Here is a 15768-nt window from a genome sequence, read left to right as displayed (position 1 = left end):
ACCTCAAGAAAAACATGAAAACAAAACTGAAAAAAGACACCCCATTTCCTCCCATATCTTCAAGCAATTGTTACCTTCTCCATGTAACAGTGATGGGTCTAAGAGCTCCATCATGTACTCAATTTCAGTGTCCAGTTCCAACATGTCACACTGAGCTATGACGTAGGTCAGGACTGGCAAAAAGTCATCAGCTCCATACATCCTCCCTGGAATCAGAAGAAAGGGGAAGATGGGAATATTTTTACCAACACTTCTTTCTTTCATATCCTACGCAGACTGCTTTTTTTAGATAGCTAAGAGTCATCTGGGGAAATGTGCTATTCATAAACAGAGGTGGGTGTTTCTGGAATCCTGTGCAGCCTGTGACCCTCCTGGCTGCTCATGTTAGAGACCAATCCTAACGCACAATTTCAGAATGAAATATCTATGAGTCAAGGAACACAAGAAAGATTTCCTCCATGCTTTCATGATATGCAACAGGTTATACAATAGAACAGAGTACCTGTAAACAGTTTAACTTTCAGCAAGTAATGTTATAAAACATTTACTAAGTATCTACTCTGTTTAATCCTTTGTGAATTCTACTGTGTTCCCTGTTATTTTCTGTGCAAATCAATCATCAACATAATGACAGGACCAAACTCGGACCAGGAACAAGCTTTGCTCTGCATTCAACATGAGCACACAGTTAATTTATTTAAATGTAAAAATTCAGTATATGTCGAATAGATACATATGATTAACATATAGCAAAAAAAATGCAGTCCTTATTGCTACTTTTCATTACAAAAGTGAGTCTCAACTCAGGGTGATTGTGCCGACACCATCCAGGGAGACTTGGCATTGTCTGGAGACATTCTTCATTGTCATGAATAGAGGGTGGGGTGCAAATGACATCCGGGATGCTGAAGAACTCCATACAGGAAGCAGCCCCCACAACAGAGAATTATCCATTTTAAATGTCATTAGTGCTAAGGTTGAGACACTGTGCTTTGGAAGAACATAATCCTGTGAAGACACTATTTTTGAACTTACATAAGTGATTGTCTGAACTACAGAAAATAGACTTCCTGTATGTGAACTATGTTTGCAAATTTCAGAGGTCATGTTCATATGCTATCATGACCAGCTCAGGGGCTCACATTTTAATGTCTCTGCCCAACAATGTGCAAAGCGCACACACATTCCTATCTACCCAAGCAGTGGTTAATATATCCTGTGTGTTCTCTCTGCTGCTTCTCCATGAAGCAATTTTACTTAGAGGAAAAGTTGATAATCATCCATGGAATTACAACAAGCTCACTGAAGCCCTGGAACTATGCAGGGTCCAGTCACTAGCCATGAATATGGTTACTTCTGCATCTGGAAGAAGTAAACTGACGAAATCTGAGGGCTTACTTTCAAACTATGTAATTCTTTTGTGAATTCAATTACATTATGTCAACTTGTAGCAAAGAAGGAAGAACCAATGAAACAGCTGTAATGAACCCACATGGTTACTGAATACTCTATGTTTGACACATGCTGGATGTAGATCATGGACACAAACCCTCATTGGCCTAAATGTAATGATAAGTAATTGCTAATATTTCCATCATGCTTGGGGCTACATGTGCAATGCCTCATCTAACCCCCATCTTATGAAGGACAGGGTCATATTCAGTGACAGGTATAGAAACTGCATCTTAGAAGTAGATTAAGGTAGCCAAAGCCCATAGTTAATTAACTCATTCACAGAGTGAGGACGTGAATTCAGTCTCCAGAGACTGAATCTGTATCCACTGCCTTGAACTAAACCTTTAACAAATTGGTATCATACAAGAATCTTGTTTCCTCAACCGCTTACTTTTCTTGGTGTTACCAATCTATTGCAAGTGACCAATTTGCCAGATACCAGCCTAATACTGTGGGCTGTTTGGTGAAATCAAGAGGTTGAAAGAAAGAGAAATTGGGAATCAGAAAGCCTGATGTGTCACTGGCCACATCACCAGCCACGTCACTGGCCGTGGTGGGGAGTACAAGAAGCCTGGACTTCGGGTAGCCTCACCTGAGTTGTTCTCCATGACAGTGTAAATAAGCTTGCAGACCCTCAACAGCAGCATGACTTTCTTTTCCGGCGAATACATCTTCTGCATAGTCATGAATTTGACTTTGATTTTCTCCACATCCACGAAATCAGGGGTTGGGGCGAACACCCCCAGCTCCTGTGGGTTCCTCTGCCGCACAAGCTGCAGATTCTCCTTGAGCTGTTTCCACGAGCCGTCGGCCATATGGAAGTCCCTCAGCATGGCCTCCACATGCCCCTTCAGGGGCTTTAAGATGCACTTGTGCATGGCTTTTTCCAGCACCACATCTGCCAAAGAAAGTGCAGCTACTGTAACCATTGTCTGAAGGAAGAAGAAATGCAAGGTCTGCTTTCTCGGAATGGACACCTGGAACTCTGCATTGGTTATAGGGCAGACAAGTTATAACTTCATACCTGCCCACCAACAAAGCTTAGCAGTGCTACTGCCCCCCACACTCCAACGTGTTTTCTGTAAAGCCAGGGAAAGTGAATCTTCCCTAATAAAGTCTTACAGTTCCTTTTGCAGACAGTCAATACAACAAAACATATTTGTTTTAACCACTTTTACACTCCTCCTCCATGAGCACAGGTGAATATTCAAGAAGACATTCTTTTGACCCAGTCCTCCACTGATAATCCAGTTGACAGGTTAGTAAATATGTTATTTTAAAGGACAGATTTGCTAATAGGGAAGATTCAAGGGGCGCTTGAGTGGCTCAGTTGGTTGAGAGTCTGACTCTTCATTTTGGCTCAGGTCATGATCCCAGGATCATGGGATCGAGCCCCACATCAGGCTCCATGCTGAACATGGAACCTGCTTAAGATTCTCTCTCGTTCCCTCTGTCCCTCTCCCCCACTTGCTCTCTCTCGCAAATAAAAATAAAATAAAATAAAAATACAATACAATACAATACAATACAATACAATAAAAGGAAAGATTCAAGATTTCTCAAAATATTTCCTGAGGAAATAAATTCACCTAAATACATGTGTAATCTTAGATTGAATTCTGGACCAAAAATTCTTTAAATTATTTTCAGTGTTTATCTTTATTTTTGAGACAGAGAGAGACAGAGCATGAGCGGGGGAGAGGCAGGGAGACGCAGAATCAGAAGTAGGCTCCAGGCTCTGAGCTGTCAGCACAGAGCCCGACTCGGGGCTCTAACTCGTCAACTGCAAGAATCATGACCCGAGCCGAAGTCGGACACTCAGCCGACTGAGCTACCCAGGCGCCCCTGGACCAAAAATTCTTTGTCTGCTACAAAGAGCATTGGTGGGACCCCAGATGAGATCTGAATAAAATCTGCAGGTTAGGTAATACTGTGAACACTCAATCTGTGTTAATTTTACTGTATTTTTGTAACAAGATGTCTCTGCTTTTAGGAAATATGCGCTGAGCATTCAGGGGTAAAGGGACACCATGTCTGCAACTAACTCTGAAATGGTTCAGCGGGGGAAGGGAGGGTGTATGTGTGTGTCTGCATGTGCGTGTAAGCAGAGAAAGGAGAGCAAACATGTGACAAGGGGCTAACGTGCAGGGTATTAGAGTAAAGGGTAGACATGATTTCTTTGCATTATTTTTGCAACTTTTCTGTATGTCTGACATGATTTCAAAATAAAAATTTTAAAAACGCTGAAATGTGTTTCTGGTCAGAGTTTGGAAATACCATTAGGTGTGGAAGGCGTTATTTTCCCCCTCTTTGAATGGTTGCCCAATGAAGTCGCTTTCTTGGCTGACAGTAAAATGACCATAAATCTGGAGATCCAGCCTAAAGATGATTTATACAGTAATAATCTCTCTGCTTTTGCAACATCAGTTTTCCAATCTCAAATGTTTGTACATTTTCATCAAAGCCACCTGGGTAGCCAGACTTCATTTATGAGACTTTAAGGTGATTCCATTTTGGAAGCCCAATTTCCTTATGAAATTGGAAACCATTATCTCTCTGGCGTTGGGGATTCCTGACACTGGATCAAATCACACTGCATCCAAATTATCACCTATTATTAGAAATCTAGGCCGGATGCACAAACACCAAAAACAATTTTCCCATACAGAATTAGAGCTCATGATAAAGTTAATGAGCTGCTTCCCTAGCCCAAGTTTGTTGTTGTTGTTGTTCCTCCAAGTCCATATCCTATCCAGGAGATCTTTGTTTATTTTATTTTTTTAAGAAGTTTATTTATTTTGAGAGAGAGAGAGAGAGAGAGCACAAGCAGGGGAGGGACAGAGAGAGGGAGAGAGAATCTCAAACAGGCTCCGCACTGTCAGTGCACAGCCTGATGTGGGGCTCAAACTCACAAACTGTGAGATCATGACCTGAGCTCAGATCAAGAGTCGGATGCTTAGCCAACTGCACCACCCAGGCACCCCAGGAGATCTTTGTTTAAATGTAGAGCTTTATATATCTATAGGAATCAAGATTGAAACAAAAGAGTTTATAAAGTAAGAAGAAAAACAGAACATTTTCACTTGACATCTGGCATTGAAACAAATTACTTGGTCTTCATTGGCTATTCTGTGTTAATAAACTTGTGTGACCTAATAGCATCTTTGACTTTACCCTAAATGACCATTACGTTGAAAAGCCGATAATAGCAACTGACACCAAGCATTCAGTTAGGCTAGGCTCTAAGTGCTTTATTTTATTAGCTCATCTAATTCTTCCAACAACTCTCTTATTTTTGCATAATACTAATGTTATTTTACAAATGAGGAAGCAGAGATTTGGAGATGTCTAATGGCTTGCTTGAGGCTGCGCAACTGTTTTCAACAATCACATTGCTTTCCAAAGTAAATGGCCTCTTAATTCTAAAGTTCAAGGTGTTTTATAAACATTCACCAGTTTAATCCTCTCTGTCTAAAGGTTACACAAGCTCCATTCATGGTTATAAGTGACCACCACTTTGTTAGAATGAGGTCACCAATGGGGGCAGAAGTCCTGCCAATCATTAATTGGGACGGTACATGAATATGGATAGAGGTATGATTCATAACAGCCTCAAACTGGAGACCATCCAAAGGCCCATCCCAACGGAATGGAGACCAGGATATATTCATACAGTGGAATCCAGAAAATGGAATTCAGAAACGGGAGATTTCAGTCCATGAAAAAGAGCACACTGCAGCTCCAGACGCAACTGGATGAATCTCATAGATACGATGCTGTGTGAAAGAAGCCAGGCATAAAACAGTATCTCCTTTAACATTTCACTTATATAAAGTTCAAAAGCAGGCACAGTGCATCTATGATGACAGAAGTCAGGATGGCAATTACTCCTAGGAATAAATGAAGCTGTGGGGGGACCCTCTGGGGGAATGGAAATGTTCTGTTTCTGGATCTGGGTGGAGACTACATGTATGAGCTCATACGTGAAAATCTGTTGAGCTGAGCATGTAAGATTTACACATTTTATGAATGTAAGTTACAGTAACCATGTTTAAGTCAAGCCAATGGAAAACAACTGGAGACCAGCCTGAGATTTTCACCTTGAACCCCAAGGGCAACTTCTAACTTCAGGGTGAGCCTGGTCATCTCTGAGGCAGAGCATTAACATGAATCATCTACACAAGATTCTGTGCTGTTCCTGGGGGACAACAGCAGAAATACCATTACCAGTGAGCTGAGAGGGACCCTTATGCAACTCATCTTTGCCACCAAGGAAGAGACACTGGTCTTTGTGCCACAGACTCCCACCCTTAGGAATAAATGGTGCTGCAGAAATCTTTTGTTAGGAGGCTTGAAACCTGGGATTCATTGCCAAGTGCCCATTCTCTTAAAATCCAAAATGAAAAGATAAAAAAAAAAAAATACCGGTGTTAGTTTTTTTTTTTTAAGTACATTTTTTAGCGGCCATAGTTTAGAAATCAGACTGGTCTCTTTGCATTCTTTTCCAGGACTTTACTCCTAACTCCCACCCTCCTGCAATCCTTAACAAGCATAAAGAATAGAAAAAATAAAGTCAAATGAGACTTGGAACCCACTGGCGTCCAACGGGTAACAGGTTCTGTGCACAAAGCAAGAGGGAAAAATGATTTGGGAAAACAAAAGGAACAGAAAATCTTATAGAATATGGTTAGCTCAAAAATAAAAAAAAATTTAAAAAAGGAAAGAACAGATTGGTAACATCTCTCATAAATTACTACTATCTGTTGTTTTCTACTGTCTGTGGTTGTTTAAGATCCAAGAAAACAAAATCTCTTAAACCATAAGAACAAATGATACTATTCTAGATACTTCATATGCACTGATTTTTCAAATGTTCAAACAAACCTCATGGAGGCAGGACTATTATTTGTTCATTTTATATATCAGGAAACAAACCCAAAGAGCTCAATCCCTCATAGCTAGCAAGAAAGGGAGCCAAGATTTGAACCCAAGGGATCTGGTTATGTCAATTGCATGTATCCACAAGCGAAGAAACGAGCATATAAACAACAATACTAGAGAAATGTTTGAGCTACAATGTTTTGAATATTCAAAACCAATTGTTAGGTGAATGATCAAAACTGGAAGCAAATTTTTGGAAAATATTTATAGACAGATCCTTTCAATTGTTCCCAAAGGTCAGGCACAAGTGGGAAATGGTAAAGAGAATGGCAGGGGCTTAAATGCTCCTTGCCTTAGGGTGAGCTGATGCAGTCATTTATAGGAAGCATTCAATGTATTGGCCTCTAGTGCTGTGAAGGGATCACTCCTCTATTAGGAATGGAAGACAGAAGCCCTGTCTCTGTTGCTTCACTCTGACCAACAGCACAGATTCCAGAGAAGGCCAGAGATCAGACAGGGAACCATCACAAGACTGGCTCATGCATCAGCTTGGTTTGAGTACTTTCTGCTTACCCACTGCTGCCTAAGGGGAAGTGAGAGTCTGGGAGGTTAAGGTAAAGTCCAGAGAAGGCACATGTCTTAGAAAGAACACTAGGAACATGAAGCCTGGCAGCCAGCCTGGCTCTATCTTTCTAAGCAACTTTGGCCAAGTTGGTTCACCTCTCTGCCATTGCCTCGAACTTCTGAACTGCCATCCAAATCACTGCCCGTGGGAGGCAAGACGGAACTAGCACCCTGAGTGATGGCCAAAACAAAACAAAATAATAACTGACATTCTCTGGGGGATTCTAACAGTACCCAGAATCTAAACAAAATAGGTTGCAACCTATAGTTAGTTGACAAAGATAGAAGATGAGGTCACATGGCCTCTTGGTTTACTTGGTTTCTAGCATTCTGATTATTTATTTCTTTAAAAGGAAAGTGACAGAGAAGCTAATGTTTGAAATCTCAAATTGTGAAGTTACACATACATAATTGCCAAAGTGTGCCGAGTTTCCTCTGTGCTGTTCTTATTCCCAGGGGGCTCTATGTGTGTCCCTGCTGTAATGTTAACCCCCATCCCAGCCCCAAGAATCAGGAGCCAGTGACACCCTCATCGTGCAGATGCACAGGTGGCTTAGAAGTCAAATGACTCTCCCAGAGTCGTGGGGACAAAATGCAAGCCTGTCGCTGTTGCCAACAAGCCAGGTGGCACAACGGGCCTCCCTCCATCGAGAACGGCAAGACGAGTTTGATATTTTCTTTATGTGCTAACATATCTTCCTTTGACTGTTTAATTGGATTAAAGATTAGAGCTGACATTGACTGGGTACTGGAGTGTTCCAAGCACTGTTACACACTTCCTATGGATTTAAACAACTGTTTGGCTGAAATGAGTATAGAATCCGTATTTGTTTTAGCTTGGGTTCTCCCAGAAGCCAACCTTGAGACAAGGACTCAAGTATGAGTGGTTCATCTGGGAGGTGAGCCCAGGAAGCACTGGCAGCAGACAAGGGGAATGAGATGGGAGAGGAGGCAGCCAACATTATGTGCTTTATTAGTAATTGTAATCCAGTTATTACTGGGGGCAGCTGGAGCTCCACCACTCAACCCTGCTGGATGTCCAAGGCATGGTGTAGAGCAAGCCTCAGGGCTGTCCCACCAGAGGGGAGGCAGCTGGGGTATTTATACACCTGTTCCTATCAGGCTCCTGGACAGCAGAGAGGGAATTAATTTCCCAGTCTTTCCAACTGCCCTGGACAAGGGTTCTGGTGGCATGAGAAAGTGTCAGGCAAAATGTCACAGGCACCAGGAGTTGGAAATCAAACAGGTAAGTGAGTGTCAGTGGGGCAGGCAGAGTGATGTCTGGTTCATGTTACATATGAAGAAACAGAGGCACAGAGATGTTAAGACACATGATCAAGTATGCACAGCTCAGCAGCAGTAGAGCTGGGACTTCAAACCCTATAGTCCAGCCTGAGCATGTGCTCTGAACCACCACATGCCTTCTGCCTTTCGGCTGAGAAATTTATCCATCCTGTCTTAGCAGAGCTGGGATGTGATGCCCCATAGCCACAAGAGAACTTTGCTAATCCTCTGTACAAACTACTCATAAAAAGCAGACCACCTGGTGTCCAAGTGTCTCTTGGGTTACATGTGAAGTCCAAATGAGCCATTTCTACTTTGTGACCTTGAGAGAAGGTGACCTTTCAGGGCCTCAGCTTCCTCATCTGCAAAATGGGATCACTCACAGCCTCCCAGTGGGATTGTTGTGAGGGTAAGGTGAGATCCCACTCGGTGAGCACTTCACACGCACCTGTCACCTCATAAATGGGCAAGAATCATTGGCTCCCTCTTTCCTTTTGAATGTGGCCTTGGAATAGGGACACCAGGTTTAGTGATTCATGCCCATTTCGGTTTGTTTTCTTCTGTGTTAACTGTGGTTTACTTGGTTTGAAATGAGAACCAAAAGTGCTTTGATAAATTAATTGAGAAGCTGCCTGGTTTCCTGTACATCTTTCTCTCTCTTGTGCCTTCTTACTTTTCCTCAGACCCTCCCACCCGTAGGTACAAAGGCAGAAGATCTGAAGCCCCTGGGTTTTCCTGCCCTGAATTTGCTGGTGTTTTGTCACAGCCCCACTGTGTCCCCACCTAACAGCTCAAACTCACAGATAAGCTGAACATCTTGGGCAGTGGTATGTCTTTCGGAGCAAGGGAAGTGAGAGGTGGAGAGCCCCCACAGCCCCATTTCAGATGAGGAATCATGAGGGATGAAGGGTGGATTCGGTTCATTGCTGACAGGTTCTGGTCTACTAATTGTGAAGGCCTGTGTCACACTGCTGTCCCTACTCTGTGTCTGTCTATCCAGGTCTCTGACATCCTAGCTTGTCACACTGGCCTACAGGTGTTTATGGACAGGTCTGATTCGATTGGTTGGTACTTGGGCTCCAGAGATCGTTAGAGAGTTTGACTCTTACCCTGCTTGGGATGAGTTTTCTAAAATGCTTTTTACCACCTTAAAGACTCAAGCAGCTTCCGTGGGAGCGCCCCTGCTTTGCCCTCCCTTCTTCGTTCCATGTTCTCACTGAAGACAACAGTATTGCAGCCCTCTGTGCCTCTGTGCCTCTCCACATGCTGTTCCCTGTGGCCGGTGGGCTCCTCGCCTTTCCCAACATGGATGGATTCCCATGCAGCCTTGCCTGTCCACCTCCTCCCCACACCCTGGGTCCTTGGAGTTCTCTGTTGCCTCTACTGTGGCATAGAGCAAACTAGACCTCTCTCCTGGGAACACCAGACCTGACGGTTGGTTGTCAGGTGAGCCAGCTGCAGTCCCTAGCTAGAGGCCCACAGGTAGCAGGTGCTCCAAAAGTGACTTCTGAATTGAATTGAATTCACTGAATTGAACTGAATTCACCCTTCCTTTGGGTGGCTACATGAAAATTATGCTTCTTTTCTCCTTACCCCTGCAGAATATAGGAAGCATGACTCTGGCAACGAAGCCATCCCCCAGGTGTGGGGCAGCCAGCCCCATCCCTGCAGGGGTCTCCTGTTGCCCTGCAGGGGTGTCCTCTAATCTGGGTTTGCTTTACATATGTGAGCAATGCATGCTTCAGCCCATAAACAATAAATAATAAAGGATGTTTTATCATTTACAGGAAGGTCCCCCCAGCCCAGCAGAGATGGCACCAAAATAAAGATGGCAAGCTCTGGGGTGGTGATTCACTTAGGTTTTTGTTCATTTTTTTTAAAAAAAAATTTTTTTTCTTTATTTATTCTTGAGAGAGAGACAGGGTGTGAGCAGGGGAGGAGCATAGAGAGAAGGAGACACAGAATCCGAAGCAGGCTCCAGGCTCTGAGCTGTCAGCACAGAGACGGATGTGGGGTTGAAACTCACGAACCACGAGATCATGACCTGAGCCGAAGTTGGGCGCTCAACCGACTGAGCCACCCAGGTGCCCCAGGTGTTTGTTCATTTTGATGGGCTTGAAGGAAAGGCATTATGCAAAAGTATAGGTAATGGTTTATGCATAGAATCTGTCCGACTGATTTCGGTACCTTCTAGTAAAGGGCCAGCAAAAACAAAAGCAGTGGAGAAGAGCCCAATCTTCCTTACTAAAAAATTCTAAATAATTGATGCAGCTCCTCTGGCCTTGGGGAGGTAGAGCTGAATTCTAACCTCATCCCTTGGGTGTGGACAGTGCTTAGTGTCCTGCTCCTGCAGAATAGAGTATGGAGGGAAGGGGAAGGGCTTGCACTTAATTTTACAGAGCAGAACTTGATCTAGGGTAAGTCTTGTGGAAAGCAGGCACCCCCTGGTAGGGTGACTTCACCACTGTGGTCTTCTTCTCTCCTCATAAAATGGCCCCAAAAGGCAGTGTTGCCACCCTGGGTGGTGTGAAAAGCTCTCCAGATGAGTTGGTTCACTCCCACTTGTACCCCTGCTTGACCTTGCTAAGCTTTTGTTTCCTCATCTCTAAAAATGAGGTTAATAAATGGGACCCCAAGGCATTAAGGGGATTTAAGGGGATTCTCTGCATAAAAGTGCTCCATAAACCCTCAAGAACCACACACCGACGAGGGATTAGGGGGACTTTCACTTGCTTCTATTAAAAACACAGTATGCATTTAACACATACTCTTGGATTTGACAAAAGGAGGCAGGCTATGAGTTCTGGTTTCTAAAAAGAAGCCCCAGGGCTTGGACGGTAAGTAAGAGTCTCCAAAGTGGACACCGTCCTCTGAGAGGTAAGGTGGAGCATGATACTGTACTGGCCTGTTCCCTGTAGACAGACTGGGTAAGCGAGGCTAGCCTGGGGGTGGGTCCCCGGATGGTGAGGGCTCAGTCTACATAGTAAGACAGCCAATCAGGGCATGCTGTTGGTGGGAGTGGAGTAGTGGAAGACATGTCCAAGCCTCAAAGATTCTGATGCCTCCATTTCAATCAATGTAGCCTCTCAAGTGTCCCCTTGTTCATGCACTCAATTACTGTAAGATTCTTTTGCCTGGTGATGTTTCCTGCCTGGGAAGTACTGATCTCTCTCTGGAAGATTCTCAGGACATAGTCAGAAAACACTCCAGCACAGATATCTCCATGAACCTTATTTTGTGATGCCATCTCAGTTCCCATGTTGCTAACGGTGGGAATTACGGAGCTATCAGTACCCCTGCACAGAGTATTATGGAGTTGGAGACTCCTGATACAGATCCTTAACTCCAGAGTTGTGACCCTTCTCTTAGTTGATATAATTAACCCAATTTTCAATGCCCTAAGGTAAAAAATGTACAACAAAATATGCCCCATGGAAAAAAGAGGTACTTCCTGCTGGGGTCTTACATTTAAACTAATTTTCAAAACTAATATATTCTTTTTACATGTTGTAAGAGGTCAACCTTTCTCCTTTCTCTCTACCCTTTGCTAACTGTGCAAGGACATTCACTCCATGCAGGAGATATGGTCACATGGTCTAGATCAGAAGTCAGACTTGAGGTTCTAATCAACTTGGCACCAATATGCCACTCTGGTGACTCTTCAACCAAAAAAGAGGGGCACCTGGGTGGCACTGTCAGCTGAGCATCTGGTTCTTGATTTTGACTCAGGTCATGATCCCAGGGTCGTGGAATTGAGCATCGCGTCTGGCTCCATGATAAGGGGGGAGCCTGCTTAGGATTCTCTCTCTCTTCCTTTGCCCCTCTCCCTCACTTGTGCTTTCCCTCTCTAAAATAAAAGCATAAGAATTAAAATTAAAAAATTAAAAAGAGCAGATAATAACTCAAGGGCTTGAACCAAACTGTGAATTAAAAATTAAAAAAACAAGAGGCACCTGGGTGGCTCAGTTGGTTAAGCATCCAACTCTTGGTTTCAGCTCAGGTCATGACCTCATGGTTCATGAGTTCAAGTCTCACATCAGGCTCTGCACTGACAGTGTGGAGCCTGCTTGGGATTCTCTCTCTCTCTCTCTCTCTCTCTCTCTCTCTCTCTCTCTCTCTCTCTCTCTTTCTCTCTCTCTCTCTCTCTCTCACTCTCTCACTCTCTCTCTCTCTCTGCCCCTCCCCACTCACTATCTCTGTCTCTCTCAAAATAAATAAAATAAAAATTAAAAAACAAATCACACTGGATATTGAAGCTTGAGACAGATTCATGAAGCAAAGTAGTTGTAATTGTTTAACTCCTAGAGAGTTACTTCAAACCCCCTTTCTTATTCTGCTATGCTCACTTTTCAGTATTGTTTCTCTATTAAAAAAAATCACATGAATATAAATTGAATTTAAAGATACTTTTTCTTCAAACAATTAAAATGCTCTTTAGAGAAAATACATGTTTTACTATACAGCAATTAAATAAAGCATAAGCATTATTGTCCTGTTTTTTGTTTTTTTTTTTTGTTATTGACTTAGGAATACAAACACCTGGGGTGTTTTTGTTGTTGACAGTTGGTGGTGGATTGTTTGAATGAAATAACAAATTTGGGATTACTGAGATTTTTGGAGTTGGACAAACTTTGTTTTTCTTGACACAAAACTTGAAAACAGAGGGCTTTCCCAAGATTAACATCAAATCAGATATAAAAGTTCTTTTACTTGAATAAAATCAAAATGCTAACCACAAAAATGCAACAAGTTCTGCAGAGTGGAGATTTCACGATCAGAAATTCTGAACTAATCTCTCCCATTGGTTGAAAACGACTGAAGCTAGAGTGGTACCATGTGGGAGCTCACCAATGAGGAACACATGTTGGAGTAATGAGTAATGTCATACCCTATCTACACTTGACACACCAGTAATGAGTATATCTCACTGTCAATGAAGTTACTGATCCCAGGGCTTTCTAGTAAGACCTGAAACTATGTGCACTTTTTGTTAAAGCATCTGTTTGTCCTTTCATGTACCGCTTTGTGGGGGTGGGGGAGTGAGGGTGAGTGGAGAGCTATCCAGAAGGGAAACCATATGTGGCCCTGGAATGAACAGAGACCTGACTTCCCTGGGAGCCCACCACATCTCCCCCTCATTGTCTTCGTTCTCCAACCAGGAGAGCAAAGCTGATGTCAATCAACCAATATTTATCCAAGAACCTCTAAAAGTCAGGGCTTTTGGGTGAGAGAACTTTAAAGAGTAGTCTAAACAGGATGCAACTTTTCCATAATAGGACACAAGCATTTAGAGTGGCAGGTTGTGTGTGTGTGTGTGTGTGTGTGTGTGTTTTGAGACTGACTTATTTATTATTTTATCCTTATCTAGAAAGTGCTGACTTAAAGGGTTGGGACAAGAATATATGGATAAAGTGGCACTGGGTGAGAGCTACTTAGTGTCTTCCTTGGCTTTTCTCTAGGCAACTGAAGAACCACTCTCTGAAGAAGACAGATTAGCAACATCTCCATATACTACGTGTATACACGCATGCATTCGTATGGTCATTTTTCACATATGAACGACAGCTCTAATTCTACATGGGTTAAGCTAGTGAAATGCCTCCTCCAGCTTCCTTGATTCTGGGATGGTCATTCTGTAAATGCAGGTTTTAAATGTAAATTCTCACCTCCTAGTATAGAGCTATCATGTGGGAAAGGAGCTATCACCTCCTAGTATAGAGCTATCATGTGGGAAAGGAGGACAGGACCAGACTGGCATTCTTGAAAAGCCTTAGGAGTGTTAGTAGACACCTGTTCAGAACAATCTTGAGGCTTGGTATTCCAGAGATGGCATTCAAAGTGAATCCATGAATACATTAAAAGTGAATTACTTCCCTCCAGAAAGTGAGATATGGTGGGAATAAGCAAACAATGGAGGAAAGATCTGGGTTGAATCCAAGCTACCCTACTTACCAGCAGTCACTACAAGTCACTTTTTACATTATGGCCTCTGCTCTTGAATTTGCAAAACATGAACAATATCTACATAAATGTACCAACCTTGATTTGGTTACAAGGCTCAAAGGAGTGATTATAGTAAACCAATGAGCACTTCATTTATGACTATGTAAAACAGACAATTAGATAAGTCCACTTTTTTGTCAGAGTCCTAAACTAGTAACTTACACATTTAAAGGGATCAGTTTTCTGATCCTTAGGGTCACCTCTTTCTCTGCATTTGAACTAGTGTTGAGTTTCTCAGGTTAACCTCTGCTCTGGTTTACCTTTCTCTTAATTTTAAAAGGCCAACAACACATTTATTGTACTTTCAAAACTGAATGATGCTTTCATTGGGGAAGCAACATGTGATGAAGTTCCTGCTTTAATGCAAAAGTTTAAAAAACCAAAACAAACAAGCCAATAAAAAAGTGGGGCAATGCTTAGTTGGCCACACCCACACCTCCATACAAAATTTTAGTCTGAGCTGCCTCAACAAAGGGCTAGCCTACTCTTCCAAATGCTGCACCTGCTGGTTACTAGCTGGTGTGGCCCCTGGGACAAAGGGCTCCACCTGGCAAAGTCCTGCATTCTCCACTCCACAGGGGATGCTGGTGCCTGTTTCACCAGGGCGAGGTCAGGACACGCTTACATCACTTGGACAGAATCCTGGCTCCTATTAGAGCTTCCATAGATATCAACATCCCTTCTTGTCATGACTTTAGATTTTAAATTAAAAGCTGCATCCGTCCAGAGCAGCAAAGCGTATGTTTGTTTTTGAAGAAAATGAACGCTTGTGCTCTGGGAGCAAATATCATATCCGAACTTCACTTCAAAAGAAGCCACTGGGGACCAGTACTTTGGTTGGTGCTTACAATCTCAGCGGGGAAGGAAAGAGAGGAAGGGAAGGAAGGGATGGCCCTTGTTCCCTGGGGAGCCTTGTCTCTGTGGGCTGGTTGGCGCTGGGGCCACATAACTAAGGGCTGACATCAGCGCCTGCCTGGCTCCCCCCACCGGACACCCCCCAGAGGAAGCTTCTCATGAAGGTTCAGAGTCCCTGTTAATATTGCATCTGAACTGGTCTCCCCTGAGAGGTGGGCTCTGGTGGGATGGGACAGGATGGCCTGGGTGGCTATTCTGCCTTCCCCTAGAAACCTTTTTCAGTTCCAAGCACACCACAAGGGCACATTCCTTCCAGCCTCTCTCCTCAGCAACACCCAGCTCTAACCCCGCCCCATCAACCAGGCTCAAACCCCGAGAAAACAAACAAGGCTTTGATTCCTTTGTGAGAAAATCAAAGAGCTGCTGAAACTCACTTAAAGGAGAAAGAGACAGAGACAGAGACAGAGACAGAGACAGAGAGAGAGTCCACTCTCTACCACATACTGTTTACTACTTTCAACAAACAGACCCAATCAGAAAGAAGAAATCTGGGTTTAGCTTTATGAACTGCCTGGAAATAATTTGGTAGCTCTTTCGGCTGTGGCTGCCCAGTGAATGAGCCACACTGAAATTAGCCCTTTAGAAAGAATCTTCTGAAATTAAAAA

General features: G+C 43.2%; 1 protein-coding gene across 7 annotated transcripts in view; it reads right to left on the bottom strand.

Moving 5' to 3' along the window:
- Nucleotides 1-15768, bottom strand: part of RIN2 (Ras and Rab interactor 2) — a 223719-nt gene that overhangs the window by 10014 nt on the left and 197937 nt on the right. For all 7 annotated transcript variants that reach the window (XM_042931729.1, XM_042931728.1, XM_042931730.1 and 4 more), the window contains 2 exons: nt 2048-2353; nt 75-206 (listed from right to left, as the gene is read on the bottom strand). In XM_042931729.1, the coding sequence (XP_042787663.1) occupies nt 75-206; nt 2048-2353 (438 nt within the window). The remainder of the gene's footprint in view (nt 1-74; nt 207-2047; nt 2354-15768) is intronic.

Source organism: Panthera leo, chromosome A3, assembly GCF_018350215.1.
Source record: "Panthera leo isolate Ple1 chromosome A3, P.leo_Ple1_pat1.1, whole genome shotgun sequence".
NCBI classification, from domain to species: domain Eukaryota; kingdom Metazoa; phylum Chordata; class Mammalia; order Carnivora; family Felidae; genus Panthera; species Panthera leo.
The sequence above is the reverse complement of the archived record's forward strand: the minus strand, read 5'-3'. Positions and strand labels throughout refer to the sequence as shown.